The 24,084-nt window shown below is 46.8% G+C and overlaps 3 protein-coding genes across 3 annotated transcripts in view; 2 read left to right on the top strand and 1 right to left on the bottom strand.

Moving 5' to 3' along the window:
* The window catches only part of LOC119400589 (nuclear distribution protein nudE-like 1), a 233,689-nt gene extending 218,874 nt beyond the window's left edge, over nt 1-14,815 (top strand). Inside the window, exons 7-8 of the mRNA XM_037667651.2 lie at nt 4,652-4,743; nt 13,126-14,815. Of these exons, the coding sequence (XP_037523579.1) occupies nt 4,652-4,743; nt 13,126-13,189 (156 nt within the window). The 3' untranslated portion in view covers nt 13,190-14,815. The remainder of the gene's footprint in view (nt 1-4,651; nt 4,744-13,125) is intronic.
* Nucleotides 14,816-20,471: 5,656 nt separating this feature from the next.
* LOC119399301 (uncharacterized) lies at nt 20,472-21,151 on the top strand. The gene is made up of 2 exons (XM_037666115.2): nt 20,472-20,632; nt 20,803-21,151. The coding sequence occupies exons 1-2, from the start codon at nt 20,594-20,596 to the stop codon at nt 21,112-21,114; spliced, it is 351 nt and encodes a 116-aa protein (XP_037522043.1). The 5' UTR covers nt 20,472-20,593; the 3' UTR covers nt 21,115-21,151.
* Nucleotides 21,152-22,147: 996 nt separating this feature from the next.
* Nucleotides 22,148-23,699, bottom strand: LOC119399300 (uncharacterized). Its single transcript, XM_037666114.2, has 3 exons — nt 23,533-23,699; nt 22,849-23,020; nt 22,148-22,724 (listed from the first exon to the last, which is right to left on the bottom strand). The coding sequence occupies exons 1-3, from the start codon at nt 23,684-23,686 to the stop codon at nt 22,199-22,201; spliced, it is 852 nt and encodes a 283-aa protein (XP_037522042.1). The 5' UTR covers nt 23,687-23,699; the 3' UTR covers nt 22,148-22,198.
* Between the last annotated feature and the right edge of the window lie 385 nt (nt 23,700-24,084).

Raw genomic sequence — 24,084 nt, 5'->3', positions numbered from 1 at the left:
TACTCATTACACAGGCAATCTCTTCAGCTGACTCGCCTTACTATCCTCAGCTCTATGTCCTCTTTTCTGGCATAGTGGCAGGCTTTTCGCTGCAACTATTCGTTGTGCGACAATCGATCGCTATAGTTCAAGCCGGTTACACAAGAAACACTGTTTTTGTGCTCTTGGTTTATCTAGGGGGGCTCGACTCTTACCCTCACCCTCTGCTGCCATAGGGTTGTCACTGTTTTCTTTTCCTAAATTCCTTAGCCCTTGAGCTTCCATAAACTGGTCCGCCTGCCTTGCCATTTCCTCCACCGTGTCCACTTTTCTTTCCTTCAAGAATACAGCCAGCTTACTGCTGCAACGGTTGAGAAACTGCTCGCCAACTATATTATCGCGGGCACCATCATACGTTTTTTTTTCTGTTTCTGACAATTCCATCCAGCGATCGAAATAGTTAGAAAGTCGGCAGACAAACTATTTGCCAGTCTGAGTTCTCAGGTCTACAAGTCCGGAACCTTTCCCGAAAACCTTCGGCTGTCAGCCTGAACCTCTTTAATAAAGTTTTCTTTACCAGATCATAGTCTAGAGATTCTTGTGCTGGCATGCGGCCGAACGCGTTTAAATGCATCTCCACGAGACACAGACTCAGAGCATTGGCCCACTCGCCTCTTCTCCCAGCCCTGTCGATCGCAATCCTTTCGAAACGATGCAATAGCCATCGAGGTCGTCTCTTCGTTCATCGAAGGGCGCCATGAGCTTTCTTTGGCAAATCTGTCTAGGCCTGGGAGTAGACGAGTTGGCCAACGCCGTCGTCAGGGTACTCGCGCGACTAGCGTCGTTGCGCGGAGCGACATTAATTTCTGCTAACTTCAACTTGAGCTCGAGAATCTGCTCGCACTCATGCTGCTCCCGCGCCCCACGCGCACGCTTCTTCTCGCTCTCGTACTCGGTTCGCGCTCTTTCTGAGCGTTCTCAACAAATTTCGTCGTCTTCTCCTTTGAAGAAACGAAAAAACCAGCTTACGGACGCGTACACAAGAGGAGAAGACGACAGACACTCGCTGGCACTCCTCCTTATTCATTCCTAAGTCTTCTTTTGGCCACGGCCGACTTCTCCAATCCATCCTTGCAACCCCCGACGATACGTGGACTGGGCCAAACGCTGGAAAAATCCTGGCACAGGCTGGCCACTTATTTATGTCACGTATCTCGGGAGCGCTTGCAATGCGGAATGGAATTGGAGGAGAGAGAGAGGCGGGAGACCGTGGCGTCACGGCAAACAAACTTTGTATCACACACCACGGCAAACAAAACATAACCCACTAAAATTTACAACCAGAAGTAACATGCAAAAATGCAAAGCTGTACAAAAGAACGCAACCAACACTTCTAAATAAGCTCTGCTCTACTGGCCCGAAAGTCTGGCCACCATGGCGTCTCAGTCTCGCTATCCGAATCGAACGTTTGTTTTCGCGCAAGTGCTACAATGAGTTCTTACTTCGTGTGTGTTCGTCGCCTCGATTCAATGCCAATGTCGACGCCCTTTCCCGTCGTCGAAGCTCCTGTCGACGTCTCACGGCCATCGTCGTTGATCAGACGCCTCGCTGATCATCTTCATTGCCGATGCTTCGTTCTCCGTCGAGAACACCGGTCTTTCCCAGTTAGGCCTAACCAACGTGTTTATATTGGGCCTAACTGTCGGCCTCTCCTCAGTGCCACGGGATCCAACTACCGACTGTGATTGTCGGTGGGTCGCCATCTTCTTGTCGAGTTGGGGTAGTGCCGCAGGAGCAACGAGAACTGCTGCGATGAGGCTGCCGCAAGCCCGGGAAGCCTCGCTCGGTAGACACCAAGGTCGACGGCCACCTCCCGAACCTCTCGCAACGCTGCCTCCAGAACTGGGCCCTGCAGTTCTAGTCGCGGATGCGACGTTGGCTTGCACCACCTTGCTCTTCTCCAACTCCACCGAACAATGCCTGCTTGTTTTCCGGGGGTCCCTCACCTCAGCTCGGGTCGCGTGGCCGGAGTGCACACCATCGGGTACTTTTCCATTCCCCGCACACCATCGACGCATTCCGCCGTCCGGCACGCGCCCCGTGCCTCTTTACTCATTACAGGTACAAAACAGAAAAGCGATGAAGGACGGTAGACAGTCCCTTTAACACTTGTCAACAGGGCCGTACCTAGGAATGTTTTTCGGGGGGCGTTTGTGTGTAGAACGGCTAACTTTGGCAACTGGTCATCGCTGTGAAGGCGTGCAAGTATTTTAGTATCACGCGAAAAGTTAAAGCATGAAGAAAATTTCGGGGGGTGTCAAACCCCCTCAACCCCCCTTTAGTTACGGCGCTGCTTGTCAATGACTATACCTACAGCCTCTGGTGCTGACTCATGAGGTCCCGGGGGAGGATTGTTTCCTTGAAGGTCTTAGATGTACGAGTTTGTTTCCACGACATGCATACGTGCTGGGCGTACGATCCAAGGGGAAACAAACATTTGCTGCCGTTTTCTTCCTCCCACTCGAAATTAGTTAAGAGGAGTGTCGTGAGACACTGCCTCGAGAATGCGCTAAGCAAATCATGTCGCCATTTAATGGGGCCCAGCTTTGACTGACAAAGTCTCGCATTGCACAGCAGGCCACCCTGGCCACCTCCTGGGGTCAGTCGCAGAATCCCTGCTCAAAAGCCTTCAGGTTACCATCAGAATGCCACCACCGTTATGAATATCCGAAAGAAGTTGACTATACGATGCCCTACCTACACAAGATTTCCCATGACATAAAGAAGGTGGGCTCTCGGGCAAAAATTAGCGTGGCTTTCAGGGCTCCAAACAAGCTGGGAAAACTGTGCAGGCGCAGCAACCCAAGTGCACGAAAAGCACGCGGCTGTGACAAAAAGCACAGAACACGCCACGTGCCATGCAAAGGCGTGTGGAAAATACTACGCAGGGCAAACGGGGCGTTGTCTCAGTGACAGGCTTAAAGAGCACCAAAACAATGTAAAGAAGGGTGGCGATGGTTTGCTTTCCGCGCACTGCCGCACGTGCGGCTGTTTGCCTGTTTTTGATGAGTGCTCGGTTGTACGCATGCACAGGGGTGAAACTACGCGGTTTATCGTGCAATACATAAAGCTGAAATTTGGGCTAGTTGGTCTTGACTTAAATACATAATATAGCGGAACAAAAACAAGGACAGAGAAAGAAGCACACAGGACGACCGCTAGACTTCAACTGAAAATTTTACTCTGGACACGTGACATGTCAAGTGTAAAACATCTAAACTGATGGAAACGTCACCATTCTGCCTTCGCATCAAGCTGCACGTGCCAAGCTACGCGTCGCGCATGCGCCCTTCCAAGAAGCCAATCCACTAGCGGTCGTCCTGTGTGCTTCTTTCTCTGTCCTTGTTTTTGTTCCGCTATATTATGTATTTAAGGCAATACATAAGTTAGGGCAAGAGTGCGTCCATCAGTGTCATTATCCAGAAAAAAAATTATTCCTTGATGCCTCCACATTTGCGCATGCCTGAGTGATCACAAGTTTTCATGTATATGTGTTTGATCAGACTTCCAATAAATCATTGTTGAAAGTTAGCGCTTGTGTGTGTGTGTTACTCCCTGTCCCGTCCTTGTCATTTCAGTTCTGCGCTTTACAGTATGAATATGTCGCACCAACGAGGCCAAATATCTACCCTTGCTTAGGTGATAGTGTCTTGATGTGGAGGACCGCATATTGTTTGTTCAGAACTGTTCGCCAGATTTCTCTCTGGGGCCGTCAAGAACCACAAAGGCATGGCACCAGCATGGTGCAGTTTTAACGCGAAGCGGTCGATTCCCTGCTGAGGAGCTTCACTGGGGACTGTGGGCCGCCTACATTATCACAGCTAAAATGGAAGCACTTTGTTTTGCTCTCACTGGTCAATGCATCAGCACATTTGCGCTTTTATTATTGCTAACAGGTCTATTTTTGCTAGCTATTCATGCTGAATTTTGAAGCAGCGGCTTGTTTGGCGGCATTTGCATGCTTCTCCTCATTACGTCTCCCATTCTTGTGCACACACCAAGGAAGCATTGGATTGCTGCCACGTCCGTTCCCCGTGGAGACTTGTGATCTCTGCATCAACAGTGGGCATCAATCAAGTGTGAGCAGTATTTCTGAAACAGCACATTATTCCAAATCAATGCCCTCAAAAACTGCTCACATTGGTAATTTTCGCATGACAGGGCGAAAGCTGTAACTCTTGTTTCAATTGCTTTTGCAACTGAAATAAATGTTCTGTAGGTACTTGATTGGTAACACTCGGACTGCTCTGGCGTTGTACGTAGGTGTGACACAGAGTACATGCCGTGCAGGCTGTTCATCCTACGCACAATTTTTTTCTACGAGCTACATTCCGAAGCAGATATAAAATTCCCTCTTTAGTGCGTGACAGTGTTTTCTGCAGTGGCGATAGCTCGAACATCTGCTTTTGGCTCTGGTTAATTGGCGTGCTTTGGGGCTTGCTTGGTGAGTGCACAACTGGGGGATGACCATTTTCACGCCTCCTTCGTTACACTGCGCCAGCTGGAACTGGCACAAGTGCGCGAGATGGAGCAAAAGAAACCAACAGCGGCCTGGGTGCCCCCTCCCCTCCCATTGGCACGTCCCTTCTGGCCCCCTCCCCCACTGTGCAGACCCTGGAGTCCAAGCTGGCGTCGTGCCGCAACTTTGTCAAGAGCCCCCAGAAGGAGGACGCTGAAGGGACAGCAGCAGGACTGGCCGTGGGGTGAGCGGGTCCTTTCTCACTCATCTCTGGCACCTTTCCTCGTAATAAGTAGGCGTGTGCGACTTTTCACCTTTGAATGCGAGTATTTTCGATTTTTGGACGCTCTTGATGAAGACAAGGGCCCAGTGAGGTGCGCAATCAAACGTTTGTGGTTACCCTCGCTGTGCCCGTGTCTTCATCAAGTGCTTCTGAAGAATACAGTATCCAACTAGTCCAAGAAACAGCACTCCTGATGAACAGTACGACTACTTACTTTTGCAAAAAGAATTATGCTTTTTTTTTCACCATCCAGAGATGAAAAAGCAAGTTTGTTGTACAGCAACTAATAGGTGTCTGTCCGTACACGTTTCACGTTCCCATGTTACTTGAATAGCGGATGGAATCTGCATGTGCGCGCGCCTTGACGGAACGTTGACTTGCTTTCACGAACCGTATACTACGTGCCAGATACGTTTATGGCCTTATCTCACTAATTAGCGTTGTTCGGGCTACACGTGAAATCTGCTTTACGCAGACTCCAGCCGCCACGGCACGGCGAGCTGAAGGGCGAGCGTTGTTTGAGCCGGTTGAGATTGAGCGAGTTGGTTCGTCGTACTTGAGCTGGTTGTAGCGCATTACGGGGAAGAAGAAATGGCCGAGCAGACCGACACAAGAGGACAGAGCGCTAACTTCCAACTGAGCTTTATTGTCAAAATGCATACAAATATGTAGATTTCCGCAAGTCTACAGAAACACCCTAACGCAATGCCAAGATTAGACACACCATCGCACCGTCACATGCCACAGATTCATAGGCGGTTTCCCTGATTAAGGAATTGGTTTACCTGATTAGTTTTACCCTACGTGCATGACATTTCCCACTGACTAAAAGATAGGGGAGAAGGTCAGCGGTAAAGTGGTGTTTTCGGCGCCGGATAAGTAACAGCGGCTTTGCAAAGCAGTCAATCCCCTCAAATCACGCGCCGCTGTTTGCTCAACCAAGCACAAAACTCGGTTTATGCCATGTGAAGGGGGGGGGGGGGGAGTTTACTCGATACCACTCTCATGTGGTAAGAGGTATATCGGCCAAACGGGGTGCTGCCTTAATGAAAGGCTAAAAGAGCACCATTATAATGTTCACAAAGCAATTCAGGGTCACATTGGATTCACTGCCGCGATTGTGGAATAATAGAAGCGCATTGTATAACAAGAGCTGGCATTTCATGTATCAGCGCCCCTTCGTTGGCTTTATCTGAACATGAAGTGGCCTTCCTTAATCAGGAAAACCGCCTATGCATCTGTGGCGTGTGTCGGTGTGATGATGTGTCTAATCTTGGCGTTGCGTTAGGGTGTTTTAGATGCGAAGTATCTTATGGCGGAGTTCAATCCGGTGGTGGTGGTGGTGTGCGCGGCGTGACCACCCTTACTGCGCATGCGCATACCCTCTCCACTCTCCCCTCCCCCTTTCCACTCTTCCTCTCTTCCCTCCCCCTTTCCACTCTGCCTCTGAAACTCTGGCTAGACATGCCGAAATTCTCTCCTGCGCAACGCCGCGATGAGCACCAGCGCATGCGCGTCCCCTCCCCCTCTCTCTCCTCTCCTACGCTGCCCCCCTCTCGTACGCTTGCCGACTGCGTTCCCCGCTCGCCCTATGAGAATTAACGGCCAGGCTAGAGCGAAGACAAGACGCGCGTAGCGTTTATCTTCGCGTTCCACGACGCGAGGTCGGTAGCATGCCCAAAGAACGCCAACGGAATGCGATCGTGCAAGTGCTCCGGCTTCGCATCGCCTCGTGGTCCCCTTTAGCGGGAAATGGTGTAATTTTTTGTGTGCTTGCGCAAGTCTACTATTTGATGCATTTTGACAATAAAGCTCAGTTGGAAGTTAGCGCTCTGTCCTCTTGTGTCGGTCTGCTCGGCCGTTTCTTCTTCCCCGTAATGCGCTATACCAGTTCAAGTATGTTTGAGCCAGGTTAGGGTTGTTAGCCTAGCCGGGTTACCATGGTCGGAAACTTGAGAGTTCTGATAAGTGGTGCCATCTCACAGGGCCAAGATGAACCAGGCAACCTCAAAATTGTCATTGCAGAAACATTTTGCATTCTACTTCTTTGCTGCTGTAAATTCCTTGCAATCGCTTAGAGGGATGGTGCCATCAAATCTCGAGGCTATAACAAGTCTGTTGTGGGTTTCCTCTGTATGCAAGGACACTCCACACGAAGGGTCGGACGCAGCAAACGTTTAGAATATATTTTAATTCACTTCCAAAGTGTACCTAAATGTCCATTCTCCCGATCGAAACCCATCGCAAGCGCGCCAACTCTGACGTAGCTGTATAGGAAAGGCAACGAAAGTTGTAGTGACGTCACACCAAATCTGCTGTAGTGACGTGAGTGACCTCCGCCACCTCCGCAACGTACGTACCGCTGTAGTGAACTAGAATATATTCTAGTTCACTATAATACCGGATAAGCATCGGTTGCTACATCACTCGCGAGTTTCGATCGCTTCCTGGCTAAGTGCGTCACAGCCTTGTGTGGTCACGTGACCAAGCCTCCTACTCTTCTGCGTCACTGCCCAACCTCGGCGCCCAGAAACCGAAACCGAAAGTTGTCCACACCAAAAGGCGATATTAAATTATTAAGTGTGAATACATAAATCTTGGTGTGTGCATCATGCTTCCTGGAGCTATAGGAAACGCTTACAGCAAAGAACGCGCAAGCCACAGACATGGCGGCACCACCCCTTTAATGCCAAATGAATTGTCTTTTAAACTACCCCCCTTTCCCGCCGAAGAAAGAAAACGCTAGGCGAAAACAGACGTCTAAAATTGTGGTGGCACGAAGCGTCACAAAATGTCCATACCATCGTCCGGTAAGTTAACCCGGTATTCCGCACACCTTTTTACATATACCGGAATTACGTACACGCTACGAACCTCTGTTACAATTTGCCGAAAAGGTGGTTGAATATTATCTAAATTAAAAAAGTTTAAATGAAGTTGTCATCACTTAGTGGTTTGCGCAAACGTAAGCGTGTATGTCTACGTCTGTACGTAAACGTTTATGTAAGGGGAGGTAAAAGTTTGCTAAACCGTGTGTTCCAGTAACATGGCAAACGCGATCCGGTAACACGGTAAGGTTATAAGTGTTATAAGTATACGGAGAAGCTAAAAACCTCTTAGTGTACAGGATAATTGTGCGGAGTACAACACTACTGCTTGACGGTACCTTATCTCCAGTGATTCAGTACACGCGGTCACATTTCCCTGTCACAATCACGTTCGCCTCAACCAACATTGAAAATGCCGATCTTTGATAGATAGCTTTCTTTTGCACCCACACTTAGCAAGCTGTTCTTAGTGAACAGCTTACAGTGCTAAAGGGACGAGAACGAAGTGTGTCGTTACCTTCTTTCAACTTGTCCCTTTAGCGTTGTAGGCTATTCAAAAATGAACTGCTCTTATCCCTTACAAGTGTCTTCATAATTATTCTGATGTTTTCTTGTAGACTTTTTGCTTTGAATTGACTTTTTGTTGACATTCATCAGAATAGCATGCGCGATTTTTGTAAGAGATTAATTCCTTGAAGTTATAAAGAAGGTTGCGTAAATGCGTAATGCCACAGAGCTGTCTCTACAAGGTGTTTTGCCATTCTTTGCGCCCTCAAGTATTTCCAGGCCGCTTTATTGCGACTTCTGGCGGAAATCATGATTAAGTGCCTACACCGAAGTCTTCTCGCGGTTTGCTGTTAACCGACAGGAACTGCTTTTTCCCTGCGCCTGCAAGCAACGAACCTCGTGATCTGGCTGGCAGACAAGCTGAAACTTCTAGTCAGTGAATAGCTTGAAGGTTCATTCCCATGTGGCTGTTATAACTTTTTTGTGTTTGATGGTCACAAATTGCATTGGAGACCGATCATTCAGCGAGCTGAAATTTATCGAGCACAGGCTTCGATCAACGATGAGCCACCTCAGTGATTTGTCGCTGCCGAGCGTGGAGACGCTCGGATGGATAAAACGTATGCGCGCTCCACTTCAAGGTTTGGAGGGAAGCCAGGAGAGGCAGGGATGTTAAAGGAGCACTGACATCAAATTTTTTTAAAGTCGAGATGTGCCATTCATTCGATTGCTCGGTATGCATAGGCCTTCTTGGCCAAATTTGAATGGCGTCCGTCGCGTGGAAGTTTATTTCGAGGGCAAACAGCGTACGAAAGCTCAACGGAAGATTGATCACGCTGCGACATCGACACTAGTGCTACGTGTAAGGTGTGATACATTCCGCAAATACCATCTTGAGTGACGATACGCTAGTAACAGTGACGTCGCCGATCTGAGTGTGTTTATTGTGGCGCCGACGCCAGGCGACGCTCTCACTCCCAGCCAGTGGCTCTCCTTGCTGTCCCGATCCGTGCTTGCGATTCATCGTGTCGCATCGACTAATTTGTCGTGTGCTCCACAGCGCGCGTGCGATCAATCGGAGAGACTACGTGCCAGCATGTCGGGGAACCGCTGCGTAGTGCTGACGTGCTCGTCGAGGGAAAAGCGGAAATTGCGGGGTGTTTCATTACACGTACGGTAGACGCCAACACGACCACAAGCTATCAAAGTGGAGTAGCCTATAGATAAATAACATCGCTAACAAGTAACACGCATCTAGCGTTAATAGTGAATGTTAGTTCGTCCGTGGACTTCCTTGCGCTGGCGTAATACCGGGTTACAGCAGCCGTAACCGTGAGAGGCCGGATAGGTGGGGCCATCTGGCGGCGCAAGGAAGAACCTGGCAAGAACACAATTGTTATTGTAGAAACCTATCGTATTCTATTTCTCCGCTGGTGGGCATTCGCTATGCCGATATTCCATAGACCCCTTTGCGTATACCGGAATGCCGTGCACGCGAAAATTCTCTGATATTGCTAATTGAAACACCAGCGAGTATGGCCCAAGCGTGCGTCCCCGGGGACCTCCTCGTTGCTGCTTGGAACGGCTTCCATTTCTGAATCGCTGTTTTGCAAAGGGTCGAAGCGAAAATGATTCGCGACGTCGCGTATCGCGTTGATTCTAAGTTCCAGAATGTCGTCTTCAACACCAGTCGATACTTTTGACGGCGACGCTGGTGAAGCTGGTGACGCATGACTGAACGTGCGCGCCTAGCAGACGAAACGTTAGCTGAGCAGCTGATCCTCACGTCACTCCTTTCTGTGGACAAGTGGTAAACTGGGCGCGGTCTGGAGTTGACCGCGAGGGAGCGCTGCCAGCGCTAAAAAATGGCGGGCTTGCAGGCTGTTTTGAATTGTGCTAGATACCGGTGATATAAATCAATAAAACAGATAGCTATTCGTCCCTCAGTTGCATTTTCAGTCGCGAATCGTTACTACGGGGTAGATAACTACTCGTGGACGCAAAAATCTTGACATGCGTAAATTTCATGTCAGTGCTCCTTTAAGCAGGCGTTTGCTACTCTAGGGTAGCTGTTTGGGCTTGTTGGTTTGGCATGACACAGGTTGAAAGCGCAAAAGACGATAACGAGTGTGTCAAGCCTCTTCTCTGTCTTCGTCTTTTGCGCTTTCAACCTGTGTCGTGTGTTTGCTACTCTGCACTGGGTGAGAAAGGTTGACAGAATCGCGTGCACGTCACGTCTACAGGCGGTCGCACAAACCTTTGAGTACTCATTTCGCATCGGAAGGGCGGATACTACGGAACCGAAGAGACAATGGAACACGTCCTGTGCAGTTGCGCTCGCTACGACACCCAGCTAGGCCTGCTCTGGGTGCTTCTGAATCGAATAGACTTGACACCATTTTCTGCAAGCAAGGTTCAGAGTTCTTTTATTCTGCATACTAAGAGTGGGGTGATACAGAGGGAGGTCAGCAGAGACGCTACAGGGGACGTCCCATACGAAATGAGTAATGTAAGGAAGTACAAAGCAGCTAAATGCAAACAAACTAGACACTGTAGTGAATGAGTCATTAACACTGTAAGGTGTTTTGATTACAAAAATGATTAAGAAAAACGGTGATCATGACATGATTGTTGACTGCAAATAATTACGAAGGTTCGATTTGAATGCGTGGAAATGAGAGAGCGTCCTCATATGGCACGATAACGAGTTCCAAAGTAGTGTAGCTGAAAATTTAGTAGTGAATTTGCCATAACTAGTTCTAGGTTTCGGTAATAAATAGCTGTTGGCGTAAGCGAATCGGGCAGACATAGAGTAAGAAAACTGGCTGTTAGTAATTATAGGGAACAGGTGCTTTCCACTAATAGATTTTTGCACTAGTATTCCAAGTGATACCAAAATCGCTATAGCGTGAAAAGGGTATATGACAAACATATGTTCAATTGACTGGTTCTAACGTGCAAGTCATGACACGCATGTCATGTACGGCATGATTTACATAACATGGTCTCGAGGCGCTCGCGGCCGTTTCGCTAGCTTGACATATACCAAATTTGGCATTGCGCGACATGAGTATGACGAACATAAATGGCAGCTGATAACATGAAAATGCTGATTAGCATGTCATGTACGGCATGATTTACACACTGAACTTCGGAAAAACAGCGCTAAGACGGGACATCGAACGAAGCGACAAGACGACGCGCTGTTCCGCGTAGTTTTCTATGTCCTGGCTTAGCGCTGTTTTTCCGAAGTTCAGTATGTACCAACAAGCCCGCATTAACGCTCTATATCAGTGATTTACATGTCACACTCATGCTGCGCTCGCCGGTTCGCTAGCTTGACATATACCAAATTTGGTATTGCGTCAGATGAGTATGACGAACATAAATTGCAGGTGGTGACATGAAAATGGTGACTAGCATGTCATGTACAGCATGATTTACATGCCCCATTCATGCTGTGCTTGCCGGTTCACTAGCTTGACATATGCGAAATTTGGCATTGCTTGACATGAGTATGACGAACATAAATAACAGGTGCTAACATGAAAATAATGACTAGCATGTCATGTACAGCATGATTTACATGCCACACTCATGCTGCGCACACTGCAATGCGCACTGCGCATTGACGCACTGATCGAGGTCGCGGCGTTTGTCTACCACGTTTGCTGATAACCACATAGATATATTTAGTGTGTTTTATTTATCCAGTATTCCGTTTATTTTCTAGTGTCGAAAAAAATCGCTGATGAGGTTATTCCAGAACACTCAACTACATCACGCCTTTTTTGCATTATCGCGTGAAATATGGAGTGCTCCTGAGATGATTTTCTCCATAAGATTCGCAATGAATCGAAATATTTCTGGTTTTCATAAGAGCCCCATAATATTTATTCAGGTGCGTGAATGTTAATGCAACTTTCTTCTGCAGTGTTATCCAGAATGTGAAATTAGCTGCTCCAAAGTGCTCCAAGATGGAAATTTTTGCTGCTTCGAAGTGCTCGAAAATGAATATTTTGCTGCTCCAAAAGTTGCTCCAAATCTGAAGTCCTTGGTAGCATCACTGTAACCCACATTATGTGGCAGTGTACAAATCACTCCCCTTCCCCGAGCCTGAACATTTAATTAGGAGCCGTGGGAGGCGGCCATGCGCAGCTACAACCCTGCACTTTAGATGGCTATACTGAGGGGGCAAAGGAGGCCTACCGCGAGTAGGATCCCTCGCGTTCTGGTACCCACTTTCCCTTAAAATGGGATAAATAAGGTGGTTCCTCTCTCTCTCTCTCTCTCTCTCTCTCTCTCTCTCTCTCTCTCTCTCTCTCTCTCTCTCTCTCTCTCTCTCTCTCTCTAAGGAGTTGCTGTACCGACTCAATGCGTTTCTACAAAATTATAACACTGTTTAAGGGTCCCTTTGATAAACTCACGAAGTTGTAAACCAAACCATGTTGTTCCCCGTTCCCCCTTTGTGTTGCCGCCACCAAAACTGACGTGACCCATAGTCTTCACTGCACTGCATGCGCTACAGTTTAGGATAGTTGTGCACGTTATAGGGCAGAGACAGTCGTTCGTCTGTTTGGTGTTTATTGAATGTCATCGCTGAGCTACGCGTATGCTGCAAGGAGCGTGTGTGTGTGTGTTTGCGGGAGGGGGGATAGTTGGTAAGATGAGACACCTGCGTAGAAGTACACAGGATGAGCTTTGTTAGTCCTGTCTGCTTCTACTCTAGTGTCTTGTCCCAAGCGCAGTTTAGGTTCTCATAATAGCGTACGTGTGCCACATTTCTTGCGAAGGTGAAAGTGTGCACAATTAGCTTTATCTCGCGGTAGTTCTTTTGTCGTGTTCATGGTGGCACAGTGGCTGCTATCGCTGCATCTGCTTATTTTTGTGTGCTTTAAATGGACAAGGCCTTAGTAAAAATCCTTGCATTTCTTTTCTAATAATGTGAATGGTGGCAAAGTAGTCTTGCATGAAGTGAGAGCAGCTGTCTTCTGCATTACTTTTGCAGGAGGACTCACCTGAAGCAACGTGCATTGTCAAGTCCTCAAGAATTTGTGCCGCTTGCATTCTAGCCAGCTTGGAACTGACGTCAATGAGCAGCGCAAGGAAGGGCGACGCATTTTGTGTGTTTGCAGCTGTGTTCCCTGCGTGGACTTTGTCGGAGCCGCAGAACACGGCTCTTTCATCTGTCCAATTCCATTGCATGTAATAAAAATAGTAGTGCACATGAAGGAGGAGGTCCCACGGTTTATAAATCATTGACGGGACCTCCCGTCCAAGTAAAATGCACCGCACCAAGGAAACGAAGACGACCATAGATGCTTTGGAACATATGTAGTGCCTCCCAGAAATATGTTGCTGAAAGAGCCTTTTGAAAAGACCTGTAGTATTATCGGTGATCTTACGAGCGCACTGTTCCCAAATCCCCCTCTACATTCCGAAGGAGCTGCTGCCCCGTAACACTTTGTTGAATACAGTAGAACAGTTTTACCATTGTGTTCGTTGCATTTGCCTGTTATGGGCGCCCTGTATGTATTATAATGGCTTTTAGTCCTCCGTAAACCCAAACGCAAGGGAATCGCGCTGCCAAAATGATGCGCAAATTTTACTTCCATGTTCTGGCTGAAATAAAAAAGATCGCTTAGGTTCTCTTATTCACTCTCTAAAAAAGCCTGAAACGTTGCGCAGAATTAGTTTGTACGTGCCTGAATGGCCACTTGAGCTACGCGTGACGACCCATTAAAAATTGAACACGAAGTGACAGGAAGCAGCTTCAGGCCAGGCACGGTTTTGCCAATAAACAATCTAACGCTTAACATAAAAATGATGTTTCACGCAGTGGCGACAGCCGAAGGCCATTGCGTACGCAAAGATATGCGTACCCCATTCTCGATAAATAGCCAGGCAAGGAAGTACAGCGTTGCAGGCAATACTTTTAGAGAGTGCCGATAATTGCAGCATTCAATCGCAGTCCAATTGTTCGGGCTTGACCGAATATGAGCAGACAGCCGCTTTCCCATGCAATTGCGCAGTTCTTTCCAAATTCGAGATGCGCATCTTTACAGACGTGGTCAGTTGACCGATGGCAGCTCTCTCAGAATCTCACGGCCCACCTGCGTATGAAAACAAGAAAGGGGTCACATTTCCGCTTCAACACACGCACGACTGCAGCACTTGAGATGCTACGTATTTCCGCGAAAAAGACTGGTTTCAAAATATTTGTTGCTGTTATGACACCGATCATATTTTGTTAATTTTAGATACGAACCTTGATGCGATAAGTTATGGCTCCCGTTAGTAATACGTTTTGTTATGTTTCAGATTCACTGTGCTGTATTCAGTCAGGGCAAGTGCATTATTGCTGGGACACTTTTGAATCAACGCACAATAAAAAAATGATGTACGTGGTGCCGATTTCCTGTGTTTGCACAATGTCTTTGATATGTATGTCTTGATTTATTTAATAATTTCCTAAAGGTACTGAATGCTTGGCGAGCTGGTATTTCATGTCGACAAATGATGGCACGAGGATGGAAGCATAGCCAAAAGGAATGGACCTTGCGTTATCATCCAAGCACAAGTGGTACTTGGAAGAAAAGACCTGGTGTATACAGTATTTACAGTGCATGTTAATTGGTCTCCGCACTAGACATTTTGAGCGTGTGATTTTGTGGTGTACAATAAACAAGTTGAATCCACTACAATTGCGTGCCCTCTTTGTACTGCTCTATCAAGATAGGAATTGCGAAAACGACATGTTTATTATATGCCTGTGCTCTTCAAGATCAACGCATATTGGCTAGCAAGAACATGTAGATTTCGAATGACCAGCTTTTACTTGGAACATGTGCTAGCTGACGGCTTTACATGCGTTGGTAAAGGCGCGATAAACGCTTACGTGAGTCTAAAAGAGGAGCGATTCACTAACGCATACAAGGAAATTAAGATATGTAGTCAAGAGTTCGACGAAAGTTCGTCTGGTCAGGTATCATGATGAGGATGTAGATGCGGTCACTGACCAAGTCAAGGTGAAAAACAGACGTTTCGGGACCCATACGGGTTCCTTGTTCACACTAAGCAGGCAAGAGCCGTGTGTCGCATTTTTATGCTAAACAGAACAGATGGGAATCTACCTGCCACCTACAGCCGTTCATTACGTCACATTAGCCGGGTAGATCGCTGGATGTCAGAAAAAATGCCACTGGGCCCATGTCAAATTGGTTTCAGGCGTGGTTGTTCCATTTGGTGTGCGCATGTTGATCTAGAAAGTAGAATACAGCTTGCTCGATGTCAGAAACAATATTCCGCTTTAGTAACCTTACATATCACCAAAGCTTATGACAGTGTGGAGCATGTGAAACTTATAGATTCGCTTCAGAACTTAGGACTGCCAGAATACTTTGTGGCATGGGTCTATGTTTTCTTGAGTGATAGAGAATTTTAGTGCTCGCAATCGTGTCAGTTCTTCAAAATATAAGCAAACGAGAGGCCTCCCGCAAGGGTCATTGTTTTCACCCTTATTATTTAATGTTCTACTATGTACTATTCCCATGCTGCAGGACGTGCAGGTGTATGTGTATGCCGATGACATCGCATTTTTCGCTACGTCAGCAGACATTCACGCACTTCACCAAATTCTGCAGACATATATGAACAGCCTGGAAACGGCTGGAGGGTATTAACTTATCGCTAAATATTAATAAAAGTGCAATTGTAGTTTTTGCACAAAATGTCACAGTGCAAATTTCATGACTCTACCGACAAGCCGTCATACCTCAGGTCGCGTCAGTTAAGTATTTAGGGGTAACCTACACCGAAAAACTTAACTGGAGTCCCCATATAGAAAACATGGCTACTAAGGGAGCGCGCGCACCAGGGATGCTGCGTAGGCTCAGCAATAAACCTGCTGGTTTGCGCTGAGACGTGCTCCTCATGACATTCGACCAATACTGGAATTGGGCTGCGTTTTGTTTTCTGGTGCTCCGGCTTATAAAGTTCGACCATTGCTTTTGTAGAACGTGAATCGTTACGATTATGTCTGGGGCTACCTAAATTTGTTGCAAATAATATTCTATACGAAGAATCACGCCTGCCGTCTCTTATCAAAAGATTTCTTATTTTAACAGTACGTACATTTCTAAAAATCTATGAATCTCCACAGAAGAGGTCACGGTATGTTTTCATTAACCAGCAGGCCTCATTTTTTAACCTCCAATGGTCTAGGTTACGTTGCCCCCAAGTCATTTTTACACAGACTTTTGGACCCATTAAAAGTTCACCTCCGGGAAGTACATATACTCAGCACTGTAGAAACAATTAGGCTTGAATTTGATATATATGCCAAGAACGCGAAAAATTTACCATATAAATATCTGAATTGCATTTTGGAAGATCATTTGGCCAATCTAGAAACAAACAGTGTCAAACACTGTGATAGCGACTGATGCTTCCGTTTGCGAAGAGAAGGCAGGGGTGGGCGTTGTATCATTCTCTCTAGACAGGTCATTCTCGATTCGGTTACCGTACTTCACCCCTATTACCTGGCTGAATTGCTGGCAATAGTCCTAGCATTGAGTAAATTGCCCCAGTGTCTATCAGCAGTGGTTGTTCTAACAGACTGCCTCTCTGTTCTGCCCTAAGTGCACCTAATTTATCGAGTACCTTACAGACATTCTATTCGCTGATTCCCAGACATGTGCGGCTGGTTCGATTAGTGTGGGTACCAGGCCATAGAGATAGCACTCAATGAATATGCGGATGCACATGTTCGTGATCCGCCTTCTCCCCCGAGGTAGTGGGTAAAACATGAGCCTATAGATCTTTTTCTGGTGTAACTTTCCTGCTAGGGCGTCCGATACGCACAGTCAGGAGCATTAAAGGTACGCTAACGAGAAATATGAAGTTGAGGTGGAATGAGCAGGGGCATTGATGAATGCGTGCAGGTTGGATGTGAAAAGATAAGTTATTAGTGGACATAAGGCCATAAGCGAAGACCGAATATCTCTTACTCAATTTCTCTCGCCGCAGATTCGGTGCTGAAGCGATGTCGTCACGAATCTGATTGCTCTCAGCGAGTAAGAAAGCTCCATCACACGTCACCACGCGTGCAATTGACCGCTGCTTGGCCGCGGTGCAGTGAAGCCGTGGCTTTCACGATTGCCGCGATAGATGTGGTTGCAGACTTAGAACCTCGCATTGAAGATCAAGCAGGATTGCATTGCAGGGAGTCTGCGATGATCCCCCGTGCTCTCGCGGCGGCGGCAGCTCTTTCTGCGCACGAAGCCCGGACCCAACCGACGGAAAGCAAAGCGTCGTTTTCGTCGACGGCATGCGAGGCGTCCGATTGCTAAATACTGCTTATGTTCTCGCGTATTTAATTTTTAGTTTTATTTATTAATGGCGTTTGCCTTTTGGAGAACTCGAGCAGAGGCGCCATGCCATGAAGAGAGCCCCGGCAGAGCAGGGCCATGCAGGGCCACTCAATCCGCCCGTGGAATGCAGCACGCATCCTAAGAGCAGGAGGGAGGGTACCAGTGAGGAGAAATGTACCATGAGATCACTCTAAGCCAAAATCGAGTATTTGGGGAGTATTTCTGCCACACAACAATAATCATCTGGCTCGCTCGCGTTTCCTTTCTTGAAAACCCAGCTCTCGTCACTTTCCTGTCAAGAATGCTATGTCACGCTGATAACGCGCGTGCCGTTCGTGACCGGGAAGTGCCGCGACCGCGGTGATAACGCGAGGAAAGCACGCGAGGTGGATGACGATTATTGTTGTGTGGCAGAAACTGTTCTTAACCAGAGTGCTTTGCGGAGACATGACCATAAAGTCAAACTGTTCAGCTGTAGCGGATAGGAAGACGTTACATTTGGTGGGACTGCGCGGCTTCAAATTGATATTGCATTTTAGGATTTCAAAATAAGAAAAATATCAAGAAGTTAATAGTAAGGTGTAACTGGTTGCTTTCGGATACAAATTTATTGATGGATATTTTCCGCCATTTTCACTGCGGAAATAATTAATTTCTCTGCCAAAAAATGCTCATAAATTAAGCAATGCTGGTAGTAGGCTATCGCAACTATTTTGGCAATATAGCCGGCCAGCAACCGCGTCATTATTCACACCACTATCGATAGTATTGTCACGTGGTTGTGGCGGTGAAAAATGCTGCAGCCAGACTGGGAAATAAGGAAATCTTTATTTGGGCGTACTTGTGCCCAGAAAATCAAAACTCAAAATACAAGCGATACATGCTGCGCACTGATAGCGGCGGGAGCAGTCGTCAGCCGTTGAGTAATCTGATCATCGATGGAACGCGTTGTCCTTTATACGTCAGTCATCAAACCTTCCAGCGTTATCGCTGGTGCTCGCGTAAGCTCTCGAATAAACTTGACTATTCGCGTCCGGCGCGTAATCTTAACAGAATGATCTCAAGCAATTGTGAAGCTTCTCAAAGATTACGGCGCGGTCTGCGTCATTCGTTTCACATGCGCCGCTTTTGCGCGATGCCCGCCGCTCTGATGGGCAGTGTTGCTTGCGGAAAGCGCCGGATAGCCGCGGTTTTCAGCGGTATCCAAAAGCCACGCGTTGCTCCAAGTTTCCTTGCTTTGGCGCGCTTGAGCTGTGAGATTCATCATCAATCGGCGCTCGACTATCACGCTTATGTGCACTGATTGAATTAAATGCAATAAACAGCTTTTGCAGTCACGTTTATTTTTGTTCTTGCTTTCCCTTTAACATATGGTTCTTGTTGCGCGCTCATATAACTGAGCATGGAGAAGCAAAAGAAAGAGTTTGTTCGAAGGGTTTCAAGTTCGCACACTGTCTTTGAGCGGCCTTTCTTCTCGAACGCCGCAAGGCGTTCGTGTGCCGTCTGGACCGTCAACCGGATGCAAGAGGCCCAGTGGACGCATATGGTGTTTTTTTTTTTTTTTTTCAGAGAGCTTGCGTCGCTTCTTGCCTATAGGCGTTCCAGTGAAAGACGGTCCTTGTCATCTGGGTACACGATAATTTAACGGAAGAGCAAAAGGTTCGAACGCGCTGGGTGGGTGTTTCAAACAAACAACAAACAAACAAAAAACAAAACAGGAAAAAAAAACGTGTGCTGCGAACGACAGAGTGCCATGCGGTTCTCTGTCGGAACGCATGCGGGAGCCACAATTCGATAAAAAAAAGGGGGGGGGGGGAATGAAAACAAAACAAAAACAAAAAAACAACTGGCACGTGCAAACGATTTCTCGGAATTCGGATGGTAGCTTCGTCGAGAAAAACGACAGTAAAGGAGCGGCACTTGCACACCACCAGTGAACATGGCCAGTTCAAGCGACGACGAGTTTTACTTTATGGAAGTATGCGTCACTTGCGACCACGATTGCCTTCATCTTTTGCGAATGCAAGAGTATCTTCTTCTTCACAAAAAGAAAATAATGTTGAGTCTTCCGACTGAACGGCGCTGGTGGGTGAGGCCGTTGTGGATGAATCGGGAAGTGGAATCAGAGTTCTACACCTCGGTAAGTGGCACATTCGAAATTTGAATTTCTAGTGTTTTTTTCATACATAATATATTGTTTTCACTCATTGTAAAACTTGTGCACAGATGCCCTTGCTCATGGCTGGGGATAGAGAGTATTTCAAAAAATACTATCGAATGACACCTGAGAAGTTCGAAGAGCTCCATTCGCTTGTCGAGGAACCACTTACTCTGATGTTGGTCACAAGAGAGCCCGTGCCATCAAAAGCAAGGCTTGCCATAACCATCCGGTATATGCGCATATCACTTTACTGTTCCGTTTTCTTTTTTTTTTCGCTTTTACGTTTTCCCATATAAAGTAGAAATGACTCATATTTACTTTATTTTCAGATATCTCGCATCTGGAATGTATATTCAAGATGTAGCCATGGCTTTTAAAGTAGGAATTTCAACTGCTGCCGGTATCATTCACTTCACTTGCAGGCTTTTGTGGAGTGTTCTACAACCTCGTTGTCTTAAGGTACGCTGTATGGATTTTGGAACGGCTGTGCGTTTTGACCTTTTCTGGCACTGTTATTATCACACAGTTTAATGCACAATCGGCAGTTCATGCTTTTGTTCTCTTTTTTCTCATTTATCCGTAGATTCCTAAGCATTCGCTCTATTGAATGTATTCGGTGACAAAGGTACAAGCGGACGCCATTGAAATTTTGCACTACCGCTCCGACCTCACGACGAGAAAATTTGAGTAGCCAATTAAATGTAAAATGGATAAACCCATAGCTGGCCGAATATAAGCGTATCTTTTTATTTCAGTTAAACTCCCTGTGATGAGACTTACACCGCCTATACATCTGCGATGTTTCCGCTTATAAGTGATGACTACGTTGCTCATTTCAGATTCCAACGGCTGCCAGGTGGCAAGAGATAGCAAATGATTTTCGCGACAAGTGGAATTTCCCTCTTTGTGTTGGAGCGGTGGACGGGAAACATGTCCAAATCCAAATGCCACCTCACACCGGGAGCCTTTACTACAACTACAAGGTAATTGTTGCGTTTCGTAGAAGGCAATATATTTTGAACGTGTCCTGTTATTAAAACTCGAACACGACCTCAAGGTAAAATAAATAATTTAGTGCCGTGTCTTAAGCGCATCATGTTCAATCAATAAGTTATTAGTTCTTCTGCAACGAACAAGCTTTTTCTTATTGCAGGGGACCTACTCCATTGTCCTGATGGCAGTGGTCGACAGCAACTTAAAGTTTGTTGCCATTGATGTGGGTGCATATGGAAGGCAGAGCGATGGGGGAACGTTCAGCAACTCTCGGTTTGGCCAAGCTTTGGAGAATGGCCTGCTGTGTCTCCCGCCGCCGCAGCGGTTGCCCAACGACACCACCATTGCTCCACATGTCTTTGTGGGTGATGAAGCTTTCCAGCTTCGTTCCGATTTTCTACGGCCCTACCCGGGAAATCGACTTGAAGATGACAAGAGAATATTCAATTATCGCCTGAGCCGCGCAAGGTGATTTGGATGGCATGGAATTTCTATTACATTAAATAACTGTTGACGTTAAGCGCCTGTTATGTAATGTCCTTGTGCTATTTACACTTAAGTTTTCTTTTAAGTAATGTGCTATACTCATCCACACTTCCTTCATGATTTTTTTCTGCGCAGGAGGTGCGTGGAAAACGCTTTCGGTGTCATGGCCTCGAGGTTCAGAATATTAGGAGAACCATCAACCTGCTGCCTGAAAACGCCGACTATGTTGTCATGGCGTCGTGCGTTCTCCACAACTTCCTCTCGGAAGACACGTTCTACATGCCCTCGAACTACGCCGATAGAGAGGATCAGCATGGCAATACCATGGACGGACAATGGCGCTCAGCAGCGGACGCAGAAGGGAATGCCATGCTTCAACTACAGCCTCCTTTGGGCCACAATTACCGCAGATCAGCGGCTGAAACGCGAGATCTATTTCGATCTTATTTTGTAAGCTCACAGGGTGCTGTGCCCTGGCAGCGTGCATCCGCCGGACTGCGCCCTTAAACAAGGCGTAAAGTTTGTATTCTGGCCAAAGTCGGCGATGGTTTTCTCGCGAGCTAGGAGAAGCTTATCTTTTAGGAATAATGAGACTGCCTGTACTTTCATTTTTTCAATATTTTTTTTTTCGCTTGTCGTTTCAGCTGATGTTGTGTAACATACCGCGTTTCATCTTCATATTAGTTGGGCTTTCGTTTTGCTCTGTTTACATTTCGTTCTAGACTTGTCCTTTGTATATAATATTGTATAATACGGCACACTCCATTATGGTAATGTTTTATATATTATGTAACCTACTCCCACTGCTTCAGCGATCCAGGGTATATACATTAACACCTCTCTCTATTGTCGCTAAGCAAACAAAATGTTACTGAAAAGTACAGGATGTATGATTTTATGTGTGGTATGATATTTGCCTATTCTGCATATCAACGTTTGTTACCGTTAAGAAAGTTCAGTTGTGTTAACATTATTGTGAACTCTAATGTACTTGAATTGACCTCTCAATAAATGAAGATACAGACACATAAAGTTCGCTTTCTCACTCCTTTTTTATTTTCAATGCTCAGTCAATAATCGCATGCACGCAGTGAATGAGGACGACGCCCCTCGCTATAGTTGGAGCAAATATGGAGTAGATCCATCTTCAAATCCGTAAGCATCTCCTGCGGTGTGCTTTCCAGGTAGGGTTTCAGCGACAGAAGAAATAAGCCGTTAGCGTCCATCGGCCTGTGCGCCGCAATGACATTGCGAACTGCGTTCAGTTCGGCATCTACAGTTTCCATTTCTTTTTTTCGCTGCCGCTTTGACCTTGATTGTGGCGTCGATGAAACTTCCTCACTTTCTCTTGGGCAGCTGACAGCATTCGATGGAATGGAATGTGGCGGATTTGAGGGTGGTGGATGGGAAGGTGTTGTAACCTGCACTGGTACGCTGGGCCCTTGAAATATGAGCTCAAACGGATTTCTTGCGGTGGTGCAGTTGTCCACTTCTTCTGAGCCATCCCGGCAAGCTTGCGATGGGAGGTCGAGTGGCTCCACATGAAGGGGAGTTGACACCGGTGTTTCCTCGCAGCCATCCATGTTACTGATGCTCCTGAAAGCAATGTATAATTCAGGAAATGCACGACTACTTTACAAGGGCGTAAGCAAACGTACGAGTACTACGCTCCATGGGCTATTTAAAACTCTCGCAGAACATTAGCGATTATGCCACTTACCGCCTAGGTTCCATTAAGTCTCTGAGGAAAGTCATCTGTTCAATGTGTGGCCAATATGCTGTCTTCGATGGAGCTCCAGCCCCACTCTTTTTCGTGTTTTTTTCTTCTTTTAGTTTTTTCCTGAAAGTGTCCCTGAGGTTCTTCCAACGAGCCTGAACTTCGTCTACGGTCACTGAATGAAAAAAAAAAAATGCCACATTAGAGTACGTAAGACATTTTAGAATAATTTGCGCGTGGCACATATACTTATACAACGTTTAATAAAAAGAAGTCTTTACATTAACATCGTATACGCACAAAAAGTTCAAGAACGTCAGAGAAACAATCCCAAGAGCAGTAATATGTAAAGCTATGCGAGAGGTGACGTGCGTTGCTCCTTAAAGCATCTTTTCTTATCTGACCCTTATGCGTCGATTGAGCGAGCTCTATAAAAGGAAATAGAGACATGCATGGGCATACGAAATCATAAATGAATAAACTTCATTGCCGCGCAGTACGAGGTGCGCTAGACATGAAGAACTTACTGTAACACGGATCACTGATTCTAACTAAAGCTTATTGTACAGTTAAACACTCGTGCCGCCTGCAAATCTACTTGTTACCCCGTAACTTCACGCTCGTTTCTTCAGTTACGCACACACGCACACACGGTCGTATACATGCAAAAAAACATTGTTTACTTACCAGATTCGTCCACTTCTTTAAGGGACTGGGCAATTTCTTCCCAAAGAATACTCTTCTTATGCTTGTTGCGGAAATCTTTAATCTTGACGTCCCAAAGAGCAGGACGCTTCACAACTTGGGCGATGAGCAACTCGTTGAAGACCGCGCGCGACATTTCTGAGCCGGGAAGTGTCGTCTGCTAGGAAACCGAGTCGGAGCGAGTTCCTCCCGGCGCGCGCGCCTGCTCCTCGTCTCCATCCCTGCAGTCACGTGCTCTCTACGTCACTTGACCTTGGGCAGCCGCTCTGCCGCTCGCGAATTTTTCCAACTCTGGCGATCTTGATCGCGCGTCCACTGGTCGCTCGAAAAAACCTGTTTTTGGGCTTCCGCGACGGCAGCCGCTCCGCTCTTGGAGCAAAATCGCTGCATGTGAAACAGGCTGAAGCCGCGTTCGCGCGTCCTGGTGCCGCTCGATCGCCGCGAGCCCCGCCGCTCAGTCGCTCGCATGTGAAACAGGCTTAACAGTCTTCGTAGGTGAAACCCGAATACGTCAAAACAAAGCAATGAACACGG

Source organism: Rhipicephalus sanguineus, chromosome 7 (assembly GCF_013339695.2).
Source record: "Rhipicephalus sanguineus isolate Rsan-2018 chromosome 7, BIME_Rsan_1.4, whole genome shotgun sequence".
Classification (NCBI taxonomy): domain Eukaryota; kingdom Metazoa; phylum Arthropoda; class Arachnida; order Ixodida; family Ixodidae; genus Rhipicephalus; species Rhipicephalus sanguineus.
The sequence above is the reverse complement of the archived record's forward strand: the minus strand, read 5'-3'. Positions and strand labels throughout refer to the sequence as shown.

Bases quoted from the DNA above. Each gene is read 5' to 3' on its own strand.
- LOC119399300 (XM_037666114.2), bottom strand. From the start codon at position 23,686: ATGTCGCGCGCGGTCTTCAACGAGTTGCTCATCGCCCAAGTTGTGAAG. The intron at 23,021-23,532 runs GTAAGTAAACAA...TTTTTCATTCAG, and splicing joins TAAAGAAGTGGACGAATCTG to TGACCGTAGACGAAGTTCAG. The intron at 22,725-22,848 runs GTAAGTGGCATA...CATTGCTTTCAG, and splicing joins GACTTAATGGAACCTAGGCG to GAGCATCAGTAACATGGATG.
- LOC119399301 (XM_037666115.2), top strand. From the start codon at position 20,594: ATGCCACCTCACACCGGGAGCCTTTACTACAACTACAAG. The intron at 20,633-20,802 runs GTAATTGTTGCG...TTCTTATTGCAG, and splicing joins GCCTTTACTACAACTACAAG to GGGACCTACTCCATTGTCCT.